Source organism: Grus americana, chromosome Z (assembly GCF_028858705.1).
Source record: "Grus americana isolate bGruAme1 chromosome Z, bGruAme1.mat, whole genome shotgun sequence".
Taxonomy (NCBI): domain Eukaryota; kingdom Metazoa; phylum Chordata; class Aves; order Gruiformes; family Gruidae; genus Grus; species Grus americana.
Window position 1 is genome coordinate 86,488,527 of NC_072891.1, and position 19,898 is coordinate 86,508,424.

Genomic DNA, 19,898 nt, shown 5'->3' on the forward strand with positions numbered 1-19,898 from the left:
CCAGTACCGTAGGCAATGCTCTGAGCGGACCTAGCTCTCCCTGGCTTTTTCCTCCTGGGGAGAAACGCAACACGGCCACGCTACCAAAGGTGGTGTGCAGATGATGACGGCAGACCTTCTTCTGCCATTGAGCGGCAGGGAAAATGGCCTCAGTGTTTAGACTTTGGGGAGGCACCAGAGAACCTAGCGATGCACGGGCATTCCTCTGGAATTAAAGCATCTACTCACCCCACGGTAAGGGTCTCGCTAAAAGGACCGGCCGGCTGATGGGGAAGGAGGAAATGAACAGTTGCTGAGATGCCTATTGAACCTACCCTTTATTCTGCAACCCAGCAGACGCCGCAGCAAAGTTCTGCGGCCTGAAACATCTAAAGAACCTGCGAGTTGGCTCCTCAGCTTCCCTGCACTGCTGCTCTGCTCCTGCCGCACACGGGTTTACAAAGCAAGCTGTTGCAGCAGATGCCGGTTTAGCAGCTGACAATAGCCATGGAAAGCGACACAATAACCAGCAAAGACGCGGGAAGGGGCAGAGATGACAGCCGTGACACTGCCCCGGACTGCATTTAATGCCCATGGCTGTGAAATCCTTCTGCCTGAAAGACATCTTCACGATACGTTTCTCAATGTGGTTAATTATCAGAGCCAGGAACGTTAGGAAGGGCACGGCACGGCACGGCACGGCAGTGTTCCAGGGCACGTCGCTGTCTGCTCTGGCTCTCGATACGATTTCCGTGCTCCGTGCAATCCCGAGTCAGAGGTTTCCCAGTGGAGACACACTTGGCCAGTGCCCGGTCTCCTCACATCACGGTGCAATGGCATTTCTGGGAGTGGACGTAGTTCCTGTAATCAGCAAGCTGCTTCAGGTACAGATTGGAAGGCCACCGGTGCATCTCTACAAAGTCGCGCTCCTCCGCTAAACAAGGCAGGAAAGGAAAGACATGTAATACCCAAACACACCACACAAGTGCACAGGCTGCCAAAACGCTTCTAAAAGCGGCCAAAACCCAGCAGGGATACGAATGCAACTGGGAAAGGAAAGGGGAGGGCTGCCCGTTCTGCCCAGACCTTACTCTAGCACAGACATGAGAGCTACCGCACGATGCTGCCTTGCTGTTGAGGCAGCAATAAGGACGGGACTTGGTCGAGTAAACACAGCAGTCATTAAAGGGAGCAGCGAGATTATCCTGAGGACGAAGAGTCCTTTTTCTTTTTCAGACGACCAGACAAGGTAATCGAGCGCGAGGCTTTTGCTGTGCCGCAGCGCTATGTGGAGGGTGTTTGAACCCCGACGCCCATAGTTTGTCTCAAGATGACTACAGAAAGCGAGGCGAGGAGAGCCGTTAAGAACTCGGCAAGGCTTCTGCCTTTTCTGGCACGGACAAAATCAGGTGAGGCAGTCTTTAGGCGCAGCACGTCGCCAAATCCCCTTTGCCTTAGCAGAAAGAGGCATTTCCAGGCGCCAGCCCAGCTTTTCCCCAGTCCGCCCGCGGCAGCGGCTGCCCGGCCCTTTGCGGGGCTGCGGCCGAGGCAGACGGAGCCCGACACGCAGCAGAGAGACCTGCAGCTCGGGGAGGGCTGAGCTGGGGAAACCGCAGCAGCGGTGTGGGGCAGCTGGCAGCGCCTTCCCGCTTGCCTTGTGCAACGGGCAGGACGGCTGCCGAAGGTTTCCTCTGTCGGCAAGTCGCTGGAGAGCCGCTGCCTCATGCTGCGCCGCTCTGCCTGCACCTGGGGGGATGCTGTGTGAGAAGGGCAGCTCCCCGTAGCTGCTGCTGTCTGGGCAGTGTCTTGGAATGGCCCTGCGGCTGTCTGGGCCCCGGGGCACCACAGTGCTTTGCCCCCCGTAATAAAGCAGCTTCGTGCTGGTGAGTGGAGTGAGCCTTTCACCGCTGCATTAGAATTCTCCTTTTCTTGTCTTATGGCACGGCAGCACGTCTGTGGTTTCAAGCAGCGGGCGAGAGCTCCGGCTAACTCCACACCGAGAGCTGATGCTCCAGACCACGATGCTTTGCTTACTGCGTTGTAGCAGCATCCCCCTCGTTGTCCCTTTAGGTTTCACCAGGTACGGTCAAGTGTCCAGCCAGGGACCCCTGTGCCTTTACAACGTCTGAACGTCAAGCAAACAGTACAATCGGAACAAATTCGGTACCGAACCCAGACAAGAAGAAACCAGCAGATGCAGGCGGTAGGTCCACCGTCTCCCACTCCCACCCTGCTCCTGCCCCCGCCCCAAAAAGGGCGTTTGGGAGTCCCTTGCCCATACAGCCACACCACTGCCAGTCGCCAAGATCAGAAAAGCCGTGGTTTGTCCTGGAGCTCTTGCACGCGCCACGCTCCCGGGCTGGCCACCGCGCTGACTGCAGGGAGAGCAGAGCCGTCTGACAGGAGGGGAAATCTCTTGAAGGGAGCAGCCCCAAGGCAGCTGGGGTGGGCGTCCAGCGGTGGGCTCTGGAGAGGGTCTCAGCACCAGCCGGGGGGGGTGGAGCGGGGGCTGTGCCCCCAGAGGCTCCGGGAGCGATGGCTACGGCAGAACCGCGGGTAGCCTGGCTGGGCTTTCAGCTTTGGCTGGCTTTCCTTTTGGGATATTTGAAAAGGGTGGGAAAAACAGAAGCTGGCTTTTCTCCCCCTGGAAGAGAAAGCCTTGCAGCCAAAGTTGGGCAAATTGCAGGGAACGCTGCTTCAGTGTTCTTATCACCGCAGGGGGGATTACTTAGTTAACTCCACCCCCTGTGCTTTCCCAACCCCAGCCGCCTTTTACATCTGTTCGCTTGATGAACATTCTGTTTTCCTGTAAATAAGAGAATGAAAAGCAATACTGAAAGTTGGAAGGGAGGAGAAGTTGTGCTGCCCTGGACTTTCTGCAGTGCAGCAAGCACGTGGCCGGTGCCTGGCAGGCAGCTGAGCTATGGTGGGGTACCGAGAGCTGCCTAAACCCAGCTGCCTCCGTTTTCCTTGCTCAGGACTGCAAGGGAGCGGGTCGGGCTCAACATGGACGTTGTCTGCGCACAGCGGAGCCGGTTTCCTTCTGCAACGCTGATGCTGCTGCAGAAAGCTGAATTTGGGAAGCCCCGTTTGGGGCAGGGGCAGAGCTCTCGTGCCAGCCGGTCGCACGCGGTGTGGATTAACGGGAAAAAGGATGGCGTGGGCCCTGCTGTTGGTTTTGCCCTCCCGGGCTGACGGCAATAAGGAGTTCCAGAGCAGCCCCGGGCTCCCCAGTACGAGAGAGATGTGGACGTACTGGAGCGAGGCCAGCAAAGGGCCATGCAGGTGACGAGGGGATCGGAGCATCCCTTGCACCGGGGAGGCTGAGAGAGCTGGGGCTGCCCCCTCTGGGGAAGGGGATGCTCGGGGGGCTCTCGCCCTCGTGCACGACTACCTGGTGCAGGAATGAAGACGATGCAGCCAGGCTCTCCCCGGCGCTGCCCTGTGCCAGGACCAGAGGCAGCAGGCACAAACGGGGACGCAGGAGGCTCCGTCTAAACAGAAGGAAAACATTTGTTGTTTGTTTTGGCTGTGGAGGCTCCATCCTTGGAGACGCGCAAGCCCTGATAGGACGCGGCCCTGGGCAACCGGCTCGCGGTGACCCTGCCCCGAGCGGGGGCTCGGGCTGGGTGATGGGCAGAGGTCTCCGGTGTCCCGTGCAAATCCAACGGGAAAAAGCTCCGAAGGAAGGGGAGCAGGGCTGAGCGGTCTAACGACAGCAAAAGCTGAACCGAATGTCGCACCGATTCTGCCCAGCCGTGCTCTGACGCGCTGCGTACGGTCGTTTACCAGCCCTGCCGTAAAGCAGCTTTATGCTGGTGAGTGGATGGTTTTCCCTCTGCCAGGCTCACAAAATTGTTCTTGCTCGTGTCACGCGATACGCGTGGTGAATCCTTGTGATTCCGTTATGCGGTCCCTGAAGACGTTTCCCACGTAGGTCTGCTCAAGTCACATTCTGGGACTATTTTTAGAATTCCGGTGCTGATTCTTTGAACGCTTTTGGTCCTCAGCTCACGTCTGGGGTAAAAGGCAGACCCTTGGGAACTGCAGCAAGGCTGACAAGCCGCGCAGGCACCTTTCGGAAACCGTCGGCGCGGAGTCCCACCCCTGGGAGGAGGTGCACAGGGAGAAATACGCACCCACAAACCGATCGATGTAGGGCGTTTCACTCGTGGGACAGGCAGCCTGTACGGCAAAAGGACGGCTGCCAACTAACTTGCCTGTGGGTCTCCCGATGGCTGCACTGTCCCCCCAAGGGGGTCTCGGCATCCTGCAGCGGGCGAGCCGAGGGGCAGGACGGGCACGGAGCGGCGACGCTGGGAGCTCAGCCTCAGCCCGTGCATCAGGGCACCACAGCTCTGCAGACCTCGTGCCACCGCACGTGCACTGAAATAACACCTGGGAGCTGAGCGTTGCCCCGCTTTTACGCTGCCGCTTTGTTCGGCAGCTGGGATTTTCTGCGAAAACAGATAGAAAGTAAAAGTGTTCCTGCTTCACAACAGCTGATGTGGTGACGAGATTACATTCCCGCGGGGAGGAGTTTTCGGGGAGGAGGGCTCTGTGCTGCTCATAAATCTCTCGCCCCGAGATTGCTGCTGTCCCGTCTGCCTGCGAACTCGCTGGTGAAGGGCATCTCTCCTGGTCCTCTCGAGAAAGCAGCATGGCTGACACGTTCATCAGGAACTGTATCAGGGATGACAAAGTAACCCTGTTCATAAAGTCAGGCTGCTCTTACAGCAGGAATGCCCTGGACCTGCTCAAGAGTTTTACCTTCGTACCCGGAGGCCTGCAAGTTGTGGACATTACTGCGAGGGAGGACGTCCAGAACTACTTCAAGCAAAGAATGGGGCAAACAAGCGTAAGTTCTCGCGGTCTTCTTTGAGACTCTGCCCATCCTTTGTCCCAGCCGCCCCGTGGTCTGTCCGGCTGTGGCAGAGGCTGAAGCGAGGTCTCTTCCCCCTCTACTTTCTCCGCCAGGTCAGAGGGAGAAGCTGCACCCCTTTCCCACGGTTGTTTCGGTTCCTCTGCTCCTCCCGCCCCTGGAGCCGCTGCGGGCATCCGTGCTGCCGTGCCGAGGCGTGCCGGCTGCTCACCGTGGCGGGGCCGGCTGGGCGCAGAGCCCAGGGAGCCGCGGCAGCTCCGGGGACACACTGTGCCTCCCCAAACCCCGTCGCTGTTGAAGCACCCCCGCGGAAGCACGGGGAAGCCCGATGTTCGGGCTTGTTCCTGACCCCGCTCGGAGTCTGAAGGAGGGCTGAAGCTGAGCCTAACGGAGGGCTGGTGCAGAGGGCTACCTCCGTGTTTCTAGGGCTCTGAGCCCAAGCTCCTTCAAAGATCTCCCTACGGCGCTGCCCCAGGCAGCGGCGATCTGCAGAGGAGCAAGGGCACAGAGCTGCGAGTTTGTCTGAACTTGGACACTCGCTTCCCCCCCTCTGACTTTGAGCCGACGAGGCTCTCGAGTTGCGTCCCTGCGGCTGGCCGTAAAGTAGCAACCCTTCTAGGAAGGCGTTCTTAATCCACTCGCGTGCTGCCCGGCCCCTGCCCGCCGTGCCCTTGCCGCGCCGCGCCATGTGCTGCCGTGTGCCGGTGGCCGTCCCTGCGGACCGCAGGAGACCTCGCAGCCCTACAGCTGAACATCCGCTGACTCACAGCACCAGTGCTGAGCGGGGCCGGGACTGCAAGCTGCCTCAGAACGCAGAAGGGTTTCCCGGCATCGGGGGAATGTGGGCGGGAGGGAGGGCGGGCGGAATGCGGGGAGCGAGGGAGGGAGGGAGGCAGGGAGGGAGCAGTTGGCCAACTTTGTTACTGAAGCAGCGTACAGAGAGCAGAAGGTGATTTCCCCGAAGGAGGGGGATCGATAGGATTAGTACCAAGGGAAAGCGGAAGCGGATTTCCAGGCTGCAGAAGGATGGCGTGAGGTTCGCCAGCAAGAGAAGCCAGTGACCGAAAGCAGACGGCAGTTGCCAGCAGCGGCGGGGTGGGGGAGCGGGACGGCTGGCCTTAGTGGGGAGCAAGGGGTGGCGAGCGCTGCCGGGGATGGGTTGTCAGAAGAAGGCTTGTCTTAGCTGCTGCTGGGCTCTGGGGGCTTTGCGGTGACGGGAAAGCTTGGTGCACCGTGCAGCACGAAGAACAAACTGCTCTGTGCTCTGCTCAGAGCTCTCTGCTTTCCCGGTCCCACCAGTGATCCATTCCTTCCTGGGCCCGTCCCGGCCTCTGGCGTTTCCCAGCCTTCTGCCTTAAGCACCCCCTTCACGGGGACGCCCCCGTCCCAAGGCGGGCTCCTCCCGAGGCGGGGGGAGAGCTGGCCGAGATCAAGAAGAGCCAGGGCAAAGAGTGAAAGGGAAGGGGGAGGACAAACCAAAACGCCAGCGTGTCCCCGGGGCTGCCATGGCCAGTCTGCCCGTGGGGTCGGCTGCAGATCGTATTGGTGGTGGGAGACGCCGAAGGGCGCTGCTCTTTGCTCACACGGGTCCGCAGGGAGAGCAGTGGGGAGCTCACGGGGGGCGGGGGTCCCTCCTCAGGGTGGGGTGTCCTCCTCCCGGCGTCACACCCGCCCGCGGCTGCACGGGAGCAGGGGAGAGGGCTTCCCGAGCTGCCGCCTTCCGACCGGCCACTCTTCCCCATAGCGTTTTGTGCCGGTTCTCGCCCACGTCGCTTGCCTCGAGTCCTTGAGCTATGACCATCTCAGTAATTTCACTTCCACCTGGGTGTTCTTGTCGTTTTATCTTCCCTGGCCGTTGCCGGGGTGCTTTTTCCCAGCTCGGCCACAATTTTCACTTCCCTCTGCAGAGAGCGGCACACTTCAGGAAGTCTCAGATGCTGAGGTTCAGCAATTGTCCCCGGTCATCAGCAGAGGGGTGGTCTTCCTTGGTTTGTGTCTTGTTTGGCTCTGCACTGATTGTGGCCGCTCGTCCTGCACCCGGGCAGCCATCGTGGGATGGGCAGGAACAGGGACCAGCACGGGCAGGAGAACGGCAGACGGTCGGGGGCTGCAAAGTGGGAGGGCGACAAAAGGCCGGGAAGAGGGTACGTGGAGAGGGGGCTGTGCCAGAAAGGTAAGTTTGCCGTGCCGAGTGACTCCGACAGTAACGGTGGCCATCAGGCAGGACGTCCCACCCGGCAGCTTCACGTGCACTCGGGGGGACGGTGGGACTCCGGGGCCCTGGAGAGCCATCGGCCCAGCTGCAACGATTAATCCGTGGTGTCGTTTTTGCCCAGACCCCGCACGTGTTCATTGGGAAACACTGCGTCGGAGGATTTTCCGACCTGCAGAGCGTGTGCTGCGACCTCCCCAGAATGCTGCAGCAGATCGGCGCCCTGCGCTAGATGAAGGGTAAGTCCCGGGGAGAGGTCTCTGGCCAACAGCAATGCTTCTTCACCAGCATACACAAATTTGGGTATTTGAATACGGAGGCATGAGCCGATGCAGCGCTGTCTTGAGCCGTTGCGCAACAGCAACCCGTGGATTCACGTCCGGAATTCCCAGGTGCAGCACACGCACTGTGACTTTCTTCCCGCATGCTTGAAAGAAACGTCACCAAAATCTCTGACCGTGCAGGTTTCAGTTGCCAGCCTTTGCCTACCATCTGTACAACGTAGCTCAGCTCGCAGGGCTTGCTTGCTTTTTTTTCCCCCACGTCAGAAGATAGGGGCTGTGGGTCTCACAGAAATTCTCTGAAGTTTCAGCCCAGCCACTCAGAGAAGATGGGGTTTAATTATGTTGTAGCGACCACCCACCGAGGCTGTCCCTGCCAGACAAAACTCAGCCCTCGCTGACTTTCAGAAGGTGCCTGCCCACCCACTCCTCCACCCTACCCAGGTCCTGGGCAGCGATTCCAAATTCCTTCGGTGCTGCCTGTCCCCGCTCCCGCCTCCTGGGTCCGGCCGTTTGCCCCGGAGCCCCGCTGAGCGTCCCTCCCTCAGCCACGATGCTCTCCCAAGACACCCGGCCCTTCTCTGGAACGTTGGGCTTTGCACAGACCGCTTTTGGGGGAGGAGGTTCAAGGACAGGACGGAGCAGCCTAAAACCCGTGCCTGCGGTAACAGATAGAAAGGTGCGGGAGAAACGGAGCTGTAGGCTGAACGAGCAGAGCACAGCCACAGCAGGCGAAGGCAGGACGAGGCAGACGCTGCGACGGACCCGCTCTGGTCCTCACTGCACCGAGGGGCAGGCGAGGAGAGAGCCGCGTCTTTTCGGAAGCCTCCACTGCTCAGCTTTGGCAGAAAAGGAGGAAGAGGCGTTAGGGCAGCCAGCCCCGCGGAACGGAGGCAGACTGCGCGGGGTCCTGCTCCGGCAAGCGGTTCAGGGACGCTTGGACATTCCTGACGTGTGCAAGTTTTTAAATCTTATGTGCCCCTTCCCCCGAAGCCACGATGCACTAACAGACGCGGGTGTGTCCGCGGGGGCGAGCGCGCGCGATTCAGGTGCTGCGCGTGATGCACGGCAAGGAGCTCGGAACGGGGACGGGAGCTGGAGGCCAACGCCCGAGCGCTCGCGCGGCTGAACGCTTGACTTCACGGAGTCAGAGGCCCCTGTTCTCCTTACGGAACAAAACTTACCGCTTTGGTGAGGTGGTTTGTGGCAAAGACGGCTGGACCTATAATATGCCTGCTATACATAATGCGTGCGTGCATGTGCCAGCCCTGCGTGCGCATATCGACACAGATGTCTGTCTCTGGCTAAGCGCAACACCTGTGTACGTGTAGACGTGTAAACGCAGTATTTAAGGGGTCCCCGACGTCTGTTCTGTAACGGTACTGTGTTAATCAAGTCGTTCCTAACAGCAGCGATCTCTACCCTTTACGTCTGCTCTTTCTGCTTCCAGGAGAAGGATGACCGTGAGCTGCGGCCTCCCCACTGTGAAACGCGCGCTTCTCGGAGCAAATTCCTTGCTACTGCCTCTCGCGAGATGAAATGCAGCTCTTTGGCCAATGCAGCTTCTTTTCCTCTCCTTGGTCAATGCTCCGACACGTTAACAGCTCCGCACCTTTTCTGCAGCTCTGGGAAGACGTCCAGACGTGATCTGATTCAGCTCAATAAAGTACGCTTGCTCTCAGCGGCTGCGTTCACCGTTGTGGTTCTCTTCTGCACGCACCCATGCGCGCGCTCACCCTCAACGCCCCGTTTCTCTCTGCACCCCTCTCCCTACCTGTCTCTCCCAAACGACCTCCTGGAAATTCTCGGCGTTGCCCACGGCCCGTAAAAAACGTGACGACAGCGGTCCGAGCCGGAGGCGCGCCCAGCTACGGCAACGCCCGTGCCCTGCAACGCGGCCTTGCCGACAGCCACTGCAGCCTGTCCGCACGTGCCCTGCCCCGACGCCCCACCATCTCCGGGCCGCCCTCTCACGGCAGGGCCACGGCCGCCCGTCTGAGCGGCGCGCTGTGGGCACAGATTCCGTTTCAGCACGGCTGCTGGCAGGAAGCCGTGTGGCTCTTCCATTTCTCGGGGCCACCCTTGCGCACCAAGGGCCGCGTGGGGCAGAACGCGCCGGGGCTGCGCAGCCGGTTGCGGAGGTTGCTGCCGGCAGAACGCCCTGAGGCAGCGCGGGCCAGGCTCAAGCTGTGCTGCGCAGCGCTGGGCCGGGAAGCGGGCTCACGGGATGCGCTGCGTGGCTGCTGCCCAGCCAGACCGGGCCGAGAGCTGCTGGAAGGGCTTGGCATCAGAGTGACGCCCTCTCCCAGAAAATACAGGAAAGGCTGTGCCAACCTGACGAGGGGGCAAAAACCCCCAGCAGAAAACCCCTCGGAATTCTTCTCCCTTTGGTTTCTCTCATCCTCTCTTTTCCCCTCCTTTTTGCTCTGACACAAGTAAATTAAACCCTTTCCTTCCCTTTCCTTCCCTTTCCCCTTGCCTTGCCTTTCCTTCCCTTTCCCCTTGCCTTGCCTTGCCTTGCCTTGCCTTGCCTTGCCTTGCCTTGCCTTGCCTTCCCTTCCCTTCCCTTCCCTTCCCTTCCCTTCCCTTCACCTTCCCCTTCCCCTTCCCCTTCCCCTTCCCCTTCCCCGTCCCTTCCCTTCCCCGTCCCTTCCCTTCCCTTCCCTTCCCTTCCCTTCCCTTCCCTTCCCTTCCCTTCCCTTCCCTTCCCTTCCCTTCCCCTTCCCCTTCCCCTTCCCCTTCCCCTTCCCCTTCCCCGTCCCTTCCCTTCCCTTCCCTTCCCTTCCCTTCCCTTCCCTTCCCTTCCCTTCCCTTCCCTTCCCTTCCCTTCCCTTCCCTTCCCTTCCCTTCCCTTCCCTTCCCTTCCCTTCCCTTCCCTTCCCTTCCCTTCCCTTCCCTTCCTTCCCTTCCCTTCCCTTCCCTTCCCTTCCCTCCCCTCCCCTCCCTCCCCTCCCCTCCCCTCCCCTCCCCTCCCCTCCCCTCCCCTCCCCTCCCCTCTCCCCTCTCCCCTCTCCCCTCTCCCCTTTCCCCTTTCCTTTTTCCCCTCCCCTCTCCCTTCTCCTCTCCTTTACCCCTTGCTCTGACATTTCAGTTAACACCCATGGAATCACCGTTCTGTTGCCTTAAAGCCTCCCACCCGCCTGACCTTTCCCAAGCACTTTGCCCTTCCTCAAGCCGGAGGGGCAGACCCCAGACCAGCGACAGCCCCCTGACCACTCGTCCTCGCCACGGCCTCCCCTTGCGCACGGTCCCCCTCGCCCAGGGCAAACCTGGGACCAGGCACCACCAGCCGCCCCCAGCGCCGCACAAAGACGTGCAACCTCTTCCCGATGTAGAATTCCCCAGTGACGCCCGACGGCCGTGCCAGTCCTCCAAACAAAACACCATTGTGACCAGTGACTGTTTACCTAATATAATAAAAGCATATAACAAATTTGTTTTAACATGCTCTGGTCAGATCTGTCGTTACCTCAACGCTTCAAGCGCCATGTCGGGCACCAAAAAGGACTGGTGCGATTTACCCACTTCGCGTCCATATTTAGCTATTTCTGCTTTCCTGTCACAGCGCAGCTTGCAATGTCTGTGCAGGTACCTGCACGGATGAGCTCTTTCCTTTCCTTGGGGAAGGGTCACGCAGCAGGTGCTGTTGGAGGCCAAATTCTCCAGCTCTTCACAGAGACCCTCCACTGCCAGAGGACTCAATTTATGGCACAGAATTTACCTTTAGCAAAGGCACCCCAATACAACTCTCCTCTGAAATGTTAAGCGAGAAGGGAAGCAGCATGACTTTTCCAAGCAATAAACCCAGAAATTTGTGGCTACAGTTTTAACTGTTATTGAGCAGTTTCTCTCATCATCCCTGGCAGCAGCAGTTACTGCCCATCCCCGACATCCTGTGGAACACACCGCGCAGCAGCAGTTGTGATGTACCTCCAGGCATACCTGGTGTGCCCATGCATGAGCAAATCCCTACAGCAGCCTCACCTGACATTGTTTCTGCGTGGTAGTGCGTTTAAACTTTGCTGTTGGATTTTAACCTTTTCATCCAGCAGCAATTCCAGCTGCACAGAAGGCCTGGAGGCAGCGAGTTCTGCCTGAGAACAGCTTCTACAAAGTCTGCCACGCAGTCTAGGAAACGTCTGCGTTGAACTTCTCGTATTTAAGGACTGCCCTTGGCGTGGGAGAGGGTTAAGCTATGCTGAAAGACCATGACTCTGCATAAATTGGCGCAGGTCAGCTTAAGTTATCTAGGCCTCACGGAAATGCAAGATCGCTATTGTGCCACGAAGTAAAGGGCTTTGAACTTGCTAGGACGAAGCTTTGGCCTTTCCCATTCCTTCCCCAGCGCAGCAGAAAGCCTGCGATCACTTCTCCGTCACTCCTGATGACGGTAAGGAGGACCGTCACGGCCGTCACTGGGGAATTCTACATCGGGAAGAGGTTGCACGTCTTTTGTGCGGCGCTGGGGGCGGCTGGTGGTGCCTGGTCCCAGGTTTGCCCTGGGCGAGGGGGACTGTGCGCAAGGGGAGGCCGTGGCGAGGACGAGTGGTCAGGGGGCTGTCACTGGTCTGGGGTCTGCCCCTCCGGCTTGAGGAAGGGCAAAGTGCTTGGGAAAGGTCAGGCGGGTGGGAGGCTTTAAGGCAACAGAACGGTGATTCCATGGGTGTTAACTGAAATGTCAGAGCAAGGGGTAAAGGAGAGGAGAAGGGAGAGGGGAGGGGAAAAAGGAGAGGGGAAAGGGGAGAGGGGAGAGGGGAGAGGGGAGAGGGGAGAGGGGAGGGGAGGGGAGGGGAGGGGAGGGGAGGGGAGGGGAGGGGGAGGGGAGGGGAGGGGAGGGGAGGGAAGGGAAGGGAAGGGAAGGGAAGGGAAGGGAAGGGAAGGGAAGGGAAGGGAAGGGAAGGGAAGGGAAGGGAAGGGAAGGGAAGGAAAGGGAAGGGAAGGGAAGGGAAGGGAAGGGAAGGGAAGGGAAGGGAAGGGAAGGGAAGGGAAGGGAAGGGAAGGGGAAGGGGAAGGGGAAGGGGAAGGGAAGGGGAAGGGGAAGGGGAAGGGGAAGGGAAGGGAAGGGAAGGGAAGGCAAGGCAAGGCAAGGCAAGGCAAGGCAAGGGGAAAGGGAAGGCAAGGGGAAAGGGAAGGAAAGGGAAGGAAAGGGTTTAATTTACTTGTGTCAGAGCAAAAAGGAGGGGAAAAGAGAGGATGAGAGAAACCAAAGGGAGAAGAATTCCGAGGGGTTTTCTGCTGGGGGTTTTTGCCCCCTCGTCAGGTTGGCACAGCCTTTCCTGTATTTTCTGGGAGAGGGCGTCACTCTGATGCCAAGCCCTTCCAGCAGCTCTCGGCCCGGTCTGGCTGGGCAGCAGCCACGCAGCGCATCCCGTGAGCCCGCTTCCCGGCCCAGCGCTGCGCAGCACAGCTTGAGCCTGGCCCGCGCTGCCTCAGGGCGTTCTGCCGGCAGCGACCTCCGCAACCGGCTGCGCAGCCCCGGCGCGTTCTGCCCCACGCGGCCCTTGGTGCGCAAGGGTGGCCCCGAGAAATGGAAGAGCCACACGGCTTCCTGCCAGCAGCCGTGCTGAAACGGAATCTGTGCCCACAGCACGCCGCTCAGACGGGCGGCCGTGGCCCTGCCGTGAGAGGGCGGCCTGGAGATGGTGGGGCGTCGGGGCAGGGCACGTGCGGACAGGCTGCAGTGGCTGTCGGCAAGGCCACGTTGCAGGGCACGGGTGTTGCCGTAGCTGGGCGCGCCTCCGGCTCGCACTGCTGTCGTCACGTTTTTTACGGGCCGTGGGCAACGCCGAGAATTTCCAGGAGGTCGTTTGGGAGAGACAGGTAGGGAGAGGGGTGCAGAGAGAAACGGGGCGTTGAGGGTGAGCGCTCGCATGGGTGCGTGCAGAAGAGAACCACAACGGTGAACGCAGCCGCTGAGAGCAAGCGTACTTTATTGAGCTGAATCAGATGACATCTGGACGTCTTCCCAGAGCTGCAGAAAAGGTGCGGAGCTGTTAACGTGTCGGAGCATTGACCAAGGAGAGGAAAAGAAGCTGCATTGGCCAAAGAGCTGCATTTCATCTCGCGAGAGGCAGTAGCAAGGAATTTGCTCCGAGAAGCGCGCGTTTCACAGTGGGGAGGCCGCAGCTCACGGTCATCCTTCTCCTGGAAGCAGAAAGAGCAGACGTAAAGGGTAGAGATCGCTGCTGTTAGGAACGACTTGATTAACACAGTACCGTTACAGAACAGACGTCGGGGACCCCTTAAATACTGCGTTTACACGTCTACACGTACACAGGTGTTGCGCTTAGCCAGAGACAGACATCTGTGTCGATATGCGCACGCAGGGCTGGCACATGCACGCACGCATTATGTATAGCAGGCATATTATAGGTCCAGCCGTCTTTGCCACAAACCGCCTCACCAAAGCGGTAAGTTTTGTTCCGTAAGGAGAACAGGGGCCTCTGACTCCGTGAAGTCAAGCGTTCAGCCGCGCGAGCGCTCGGGCGTTGGCCTCCAGCTCCCGTCCCCGTTCCGAGCTCCTTGCCGTGCATCACGCGCAGCACCTGAATTGCGCGCGCTCGCCCCCGCGGACACACCCGCGTCTGTTAGTGCATCGTGGCTTCGGGGGAAGGGGCACATAAGATTTAAAAACTTGCACACGTCAGGAATGTCCGAGTGTCCCTGAACCGCTTGCCGGAGCAGGACCCCGCGCAGTCTGCCTCCGTTCCGCGGGGCTGGCTGCCCTAACGCCTCTTCCTCCTTTTCTGCCAAAGCTGAGCAGTGGAGGCTTCCGAAAAGACGCGGCTCTCTCCTCGCCTGCCCCTCGGTGCAGTGAGGACCAGAGCGGGTCCGTCGCAGCGTCTGCCTCGTCCTGCCTTCACCTGCTGTGGCTGTGCTCTGCTCGTTCAGCCTACAGCTCCGTTTCTCCCGCACCTTTCTATCTGTTACCGCAGGCACGGGTTTTAGGCTGCTCCGTCCTGTCCTTGAACCTCCTCCCCCAAAAGCGGTCTGTGCAAAGCCCAACGTTCCAGAGAAGGGCCGGGTGTCTTGGGAGAGCATCGTGGCTGAGGGAGGGACGCTCAGCGGGGCTCCGGGGCAAATGGCCGGACCCAGGAGGCGGGAGCGGGGACAGGCAGCACCGAAGGAATTTGGAATCGCTGCCCAGGACCTGGGTAGGGTGGAGGAGTGGGTGGGCAGGCACCTTCTGAAAGTCAGCGAGGGCTGAGTTTTGTCTGGCAGGGACAGCCTCGGTGGGTGGTCGCTACAACATAATTAAACCCCATCTTCTCTGAGCGGCTGGGCTGAAACTTCAGAGAATTTCTGTGAGACCCACAGCCCCTATCTTCTGACGTGGGGGAAAAAAAAGCAAGCAAGCCCTGCGAGCTGAGCTACGTTGTACAGATGGTAGGCAAAGGCTGGCAACTGAAACCTGCACGGTCAGAGATTTTGGTGACGTTTCTTTCAAGCATGCGGGAAGAAAGTCACAGTGCGTGTGCTGCACCTGGGAATTCCGGACGTGAATCCACGGGTTGCTGTTGCGCAACGGCTCAAGACAGCGCTGCATCGGCTCATGCCTCCGTATTCAATTACCCAAATTTGTGTATGCTGGTGAAGAAGCATTGCTGTTGGCCAGAGACCTCTCCCCGGGACTTACCCTTCATCTAGCGCAGGGCGCCGATCTGCCGCAGCATTCTGGGGAGGTCACAGCACACGCTCTGCAGGTCGGAAAATCCTCCGACGCAGTGTTTCCCAATGAACACGTGCGGGGTCTGGGCAAAAACGACACCACGGATTAATCGTTGCAGCTGGGCCGATGGCTCTCCAGGGCCCCGGAGTCCCACCGTCCCCCCGAGTGCACGTGAAGCTGCCGGGTGGGACGTCCTGCCTGATGGCCACCGTTACTGTCGGAGTCACTCGGCACGGCAAACTTACCTTTCTGGCACAGCCCCCTCTCCACGTACCCTCTTCCCGGCCTTTTGTCGCCCTCCCACTTTGCAGCCCCCGACCGTCTGCCGTTCTCCTGCCCGTGCTGGTCCCTGTTCCTGCCCATCCCACGATGGCTGCCCGGGTGCAGGACGAGCGGCCACAATCAGTGCAGAGCCAAACAAGACACAAACCAAGGAAGACCACCCCTCTGCTGATGACCGGGGACAATTGCTGAACCTCAGCATCTGAGACTTCCTGAAGTGTGCCGCTCTCTGCAGAGGGAAGTGAAAATTGTGGCCGAGCTGGGAAAAAGCACCCCGGCAACGGCCAGGGAAGATAAAACGACAAGAACACCCAGGTGGAAGTGAAATTACTGAGATGGTCATAGCTCAAGGACTCGAGGCAAGCGACGTGGGCGAGAACCGGCACAAAACGCTATGGGGAAGAGTGGCCGGTCGGAAGGCGGCAGCTCGGGAAGCCCTCTCCCCTGCTCCCGTGCAGCCGCGGGCGGGTGTGACGCCGGGAGGAGGACACCCCACCCTGAGGAGGGACCCCCGCCCCCCGTGAGCTCCCCACTGCTCTCCCTGCGGACCCGTGTGAGCAAAGAGCAGCGCCCTTCGGCGTCTCCCACCACCAATACGATCTGCAGCCGACCCCACGGGCAGACTGGCCATGGCAGCCCCGGGGACACGCTGGCGTTTTGGTTTGTCCTCCCCCTTCCCTTTCACTCTTTGCCCTGGCTCTTCTTGATCTCGGCCAGCTCTCCCCCCGCCTCGGGAGGAGCCCGCCTTGGGACGGGGGCGTCCCCGTGAAGGGGGTGCTTAAGGCAGAAGGCTGGGAAACGCCAGAGGCCGGGACGGGCCCAGGAAGGAATGGATCACTGGTGGGACCGGGAAAGCAGAGAGCTCTGAGCAGAGCACAGAGCAGTTTGTTCTTCGTGCTGCACGGTGCACCAAGCTTTCCCGTCACCGCAAAGCCCCCAGAGCCCAGCAGCAGCTAAGACAAGCCTTCTTCTGACAACCCATCCCCGGCAGCGCTCGCCACCCCTTGCTCCCCACTAAGGCCAGCCGTCCCGCTCCCCCACCCCGCCGCTGCTGGCAACTGCCGTCTGCTTTCGGTCACTGGCTTCTCTTGCTGGCGAACCTCACGCCATCCTTCTGCAGCCTGGAAATCCGCTTCCGCTTTCCCTTGGTACTAATCCTATCGATCCCCCTCCTTCGGGGAAATCACCTTCTGCTCTCTGTACGCTGCTTCAGTAACAAAGTTGGCCAACTGCTCCCTCCCTGCCTCCCTCCCTCCCTCGCTCCCCGCATTCCGCCCGCCCTCCCTCCCGCCCACATTCCCCCGATGCCGGGAAACCCTTCTGCGTTCTGAGGCAGCTTGCAGTCCCGGCCCCGCTCAGCACTGGTGCTGTGAGTCAGCGGATGTTCAGCTGTAGGGCTGCGAGGTCTCCTGCGGTCCGCAGGGACGGCCACCGGCACACGGCAGCACATGGCGCGGCGCGGCAAGGGCACGGCGGGCAGGGGCCGGGCAGCACGCGAGTGGATTAAGAACGCCTTCCTAGAAGGGTTGCTACTTTACGGCCAGCCGCAGGGACGCAACTCGAGAGCCTCGTCGGCTCAAAGTCAGAGGGGGGGAAGCGAGTGTCCAAGTTCAGACAAACTCGCAGCTCTGTGCCCTTGCTCCTCTGCAGATCGCCGCTGCCTGGGGCAGCGCCGTAGGGAGATCTTTGAAGGAGCTTGGGCTCAGAGCCCTAGAAACACGGAGGTAGCCCTCTGCACCAGCCCTCCGTTAGGCTCAGCTTCAGCCCTCCTTCAGACTCCGAGCGGGGTCAGGAACAAGCCCGAACATCGGGCTTCCCCGTGCTTCCGCGGGGGTGCTTCAACAGCGACGGGGTTTGGGGAGGCACAGTGTGTCCCCGGAGCTGCCGCGGCTCCCTGGGCTCTGCGCCCAGCCGGCCCCGCCACGGTGAGCAGCCGGCACGCCTCGGCACGGCAGCACGGATGCCCGCAGCGGCTCCAGGGGCGGGAGGAGCAGAGGAACCGAAACAACCGTGGGAAAGGGGTGCAGCTTCTCCCTCTGACCTGGCGGAGAAAGTAGAGGGGGAAGAGACCTCGCTTCAGCCTCTGCCACAGCCGGACAGACCACGGGGCGGCTGGGACAAAGGATGGGCAGAGTCTCAAAGAAGACCGCGAGAACTTACGCTTGTTTGCCCCATTCTTTGCTTGAAGTAGTTCTGGACGTCCTCCCTCGCAGTAATGTCCACAACTTGCAGGCCTCCGGGTACGAAGGTAAAACTCTTGAGCAGGTCCAGGGCATTCCTGCTGTAAGAGCAGCCTGACTTTATGAACAGGGTTACTTTGTCATCCCTGATACAGTTCCTGATGAACGTGTCAGCCATGCTGCTTTCTCGAGAGGACCAGGAGAGATGCCCTTCACCAGCGAGTTCGCAGGCAGACGGGACAGCAGCAATCTCGGGGCGAGAGATTTATGAGCAGCACAGAGCCCTCCTCCCCGAAAACTCCTCCCCGCGGGAATGTAATCTCGTCACCACATCAGCTGTTGTGAAGCAGGAACACTTTTACTTTCTATCTGTTTTCGCAGAAAATCCCAGCTGCCGAACAAAGCGGCAGCGTAAAAGCGGGGCAACGCTCAGCTCCCAGGTGTTATTTCAGTGCACGTGCGGTGGCACGAGGTCTGCAGAGCTGTGGTGCCCTGATGCACGGGCTGAGGCTGAGCTCCCAGCGTCGCCGCTCCGTGCCCGTCCTGCCCCTCGGCTCGCCCGCTGCAGGATGCCGAGACCCCCTTGGGGGGACAGTGCAGCCATCGGGAGACCCACAGGCAAGTTAGTTGGCAGCCGTCCTTTTGCCGTACAGGCTGCCTGTCCCACGAGTGAAACGCCCTACATCGATCGGTTTGTGGGTGCGTATTTCTCCCTGTGCACCTCCTCCCAGGGGTGGGACTCCGCGCCGACGGTTTCCGAAAGGTGCCTGCGCGGCTTGTCAGCCTTGCTGCAGTTCCCAAGGGTCTGCCTTTTACCCCAGACGTGAGCTGAGGACCAAAAGCGTTCAAAGAATCAGCACCGGAATTCTAAAAATAGTCCCAGAATGTGACTTGAGCAGACCTACGTGGGAAACGTCTTCAGGGACCGCATAACGGAATCACAAGGATTCACCACGCGTATCGCGTGACACGAGCAAGAACAATTTTGTGAGCCTGGCAGAGGGAAAACCATCCACTCACCAGCATAAAGCTGCTTTACGGCAGGGCTGGTAAACGACCGTACGCAGCGCGTCAGAGCACGGCTGGGCAGAATCGGTGCGACATTCGGTTCAGCTTTTGCTGTCGTTAGACCGCTCAGCCCTGCTCCCCTTCCTTCGGAGCTTTTTCCCGTTGGATTTGCACGGGACACCGGAGACCTCTGCCCATCACCCAGCCCGAGCCCCCGCTCGGGGCAGGGTCACCGCGAGCCGGTTGCCCAGGGCCGCGTCCTATCAGGGCTTGCGCGTCTCCAAGGATGGAGCCTCCACAGCCAAAACAAACAACAAATGTTTTCCTTCTGTTTAGACGGAGCCTCCTGCGTCCCCGTTTGTGCCTGCTGCCTCTGGTCCTGGCACAGGGCAGCGCCGGGGAGAGCCTGGCTGCATCGTCTTCATTCCTGCACCAGGTAGTCGTGCACGAGGGCGAGAGCCCCCCGAGCATCCCCTTCCCCAGAGGGGGCAGCCCCAGCTCTCTCAGCCTCCCCGGTGCAAGGGATGCTCCGATCCCCTCGTCACCTGCATGGCCCTTTGCTGGCCTCGCTCCAGTACGTCCACATCTCTCTCGTACTGGGGAGCCCGGGGCTGCTCTGGAACTCCTTATTGCCGTCAGCCCGGGAGGGCAAAACCAACAGCAGGGCCCACGCCATCCTTTTTCCCGTTAATCCACACCGCGTGCGACCGGCTGGCACGAGAGCTCTGCCCCTGCCCCAAACGGGGCTTCCCAAATTCAGCTTTCTGCAGCAGCATCAGCGTTGCAGAAGGAAACCGGCTCCGCTGTGCGCAGACAACGTCCATGTTGAGCCCGACCCGCTCCCTTGCAGTCCTGAGCAAGGAAAACGGAGGCAGCTGGGTTTAGGCAGCTCTCGGTACCCCACCATAGCTCAGCTGCCTGCCAGGCACCGGCCACGTGCTTGCTGCACTGCAGAAAGTCCAGGGCAGCACAACTTCTCCTCCCTTCCAACTTTCAGTATTGCTTTTCATTCTCTTATTTACAGGAAAACAGAATGTTCATCAAGCGAACAGATGTAAAAGGCGGCTGGGGTTGGGAAAGCACAGGGGGTGGAGTTAACTAAGTAATCCCCCCTGCGGTGATAAGAACACTGAAGCAGCGTTCCCTGCAATTTGCCCAACTTTGGCTGCAAGGCTTTCTCTTCCAGGGGGAGAAAAGCCAGCTTCTGTTTTTCCCACCCTTTTCAAATATCCCAAAAGGAAAGCCAGCCAAAGCTGAAAGCCCAGCCAGGCTACCCGCGGTTCTGCCGTAGCCATCGCTCCCGGAGCCTCTGGGGGCACAGCCCCCGCTCCACCCCCCCCGGCTGGTGCTGAGACCCTCTCCAGAGCCCACCGCTGGACGCCCACCCCAGCTGCCTTGGGGCTGC

At 60.1% G+C, this 19,898-nt stretch overlaps 2 protein-coding genes across 3 annotated transcripts; one reads left to right on the forward strand and one right to left on the reverse strand.

Moving 5' to 3' along the window:
• The first annotated feature begins 4,566 nt into the window (after positions 1–4,566).
• LOC129199414 (glutaredoxin-1-like) lies at positions 4,567–9,035 on the forward strand. Of its 2 annotated transcripts, none has more exons than XM_054809891.1 (3): positions 4,567–4,837; positions 7,198–7,312; positions 8,805–9,035. In XM_054809891.1, exons 1-2 carry the CDS (start codon positions 4,640–4,642, stop codon positions 7,303–7,305), a joined length of 306 nt encoding a protein of 101 aa, XP_054665866.1. In that variant the 5' UTR covers positions 4,567–4,639; the 3' UTR covers positions 7,306–7,312; positions 8,805–9,035. The 2 variants fall into 2 exon arrangements, with proteins under 2 accessions (XP_054665866.1, XP_054665865.1); XM_054809890.1 differs by lacking the exon at positions 4,567–4,837 and adding an exon at positions 6,866–7,034.
• A 4,278-nt stretch (positions 9,036–13,313) lies between these two features.
• LOC129199418 (glutaredoxin-1-like) lies at positions 13,314–18,168 on the reverse strand. Its single transcript, XM_054809896.1, has 3 exons — positions 17,466–18,168; positions 14,991–15,105; positions 13,314–13,498 (listed from the first exon to the last, which is right to left on the reverse strand). The coding sequence occupies exons 1-2, from the start codon at positions 17,661–17,663 to the stop codon at positions 14,998–15,000; spliced, it is 306 nt and encodes a 101-aa protein (XP_054665871.1). The 5' UTR covers positions 17,664–18,168; the 3' UTR covers positions 13,314–13,498; positions 14,991–14,997.
• Between the last annotated feature and the right edge of the window lie 1,730 nt (positions 18,169–19,898).

Excerpts from the sequence above, each read along its gene's own strand:
- LOC129199414 (XM_054809890.1), top strand. The coding sequence starts at position 6,917 with ATGGGCAGGAACAGGGACCAGCACGGGCAGGAGAACGGCAGACGGTCG. Across the intron at positions 7,035-7,197 it reads GAGGGGGCTGTGCCAGAAAG|ACCCCGCACGTGTTCATTGG; the intron begins GTAAGTTTGCCG and ends GTTTTTGCCCAG. Across the intron at positions 7,313-8,804 it reads CGCCCTGCGCTAGATGAAGG|GAGAAGGATGACCGTGAGCT; the intron begins GTAAGTCCCGGG and ends TTCTGCTTCCAG.
- LOC129199418 (XM_054809896.1), bottom strand. The coding sequence starts at position 17,663 with ATGGCTGACACGTTCATCAGGAACTGTATCAGGGATGACAAAGTAACC. Across the intron at positions 15,106-17,465 it reads AAAGAATGGGGCAAACAAGC|ACCCCGCACGTGTTCATTGG; the intron begins GTAAGTTCTCGC and ends GTTTTTGCCCAG.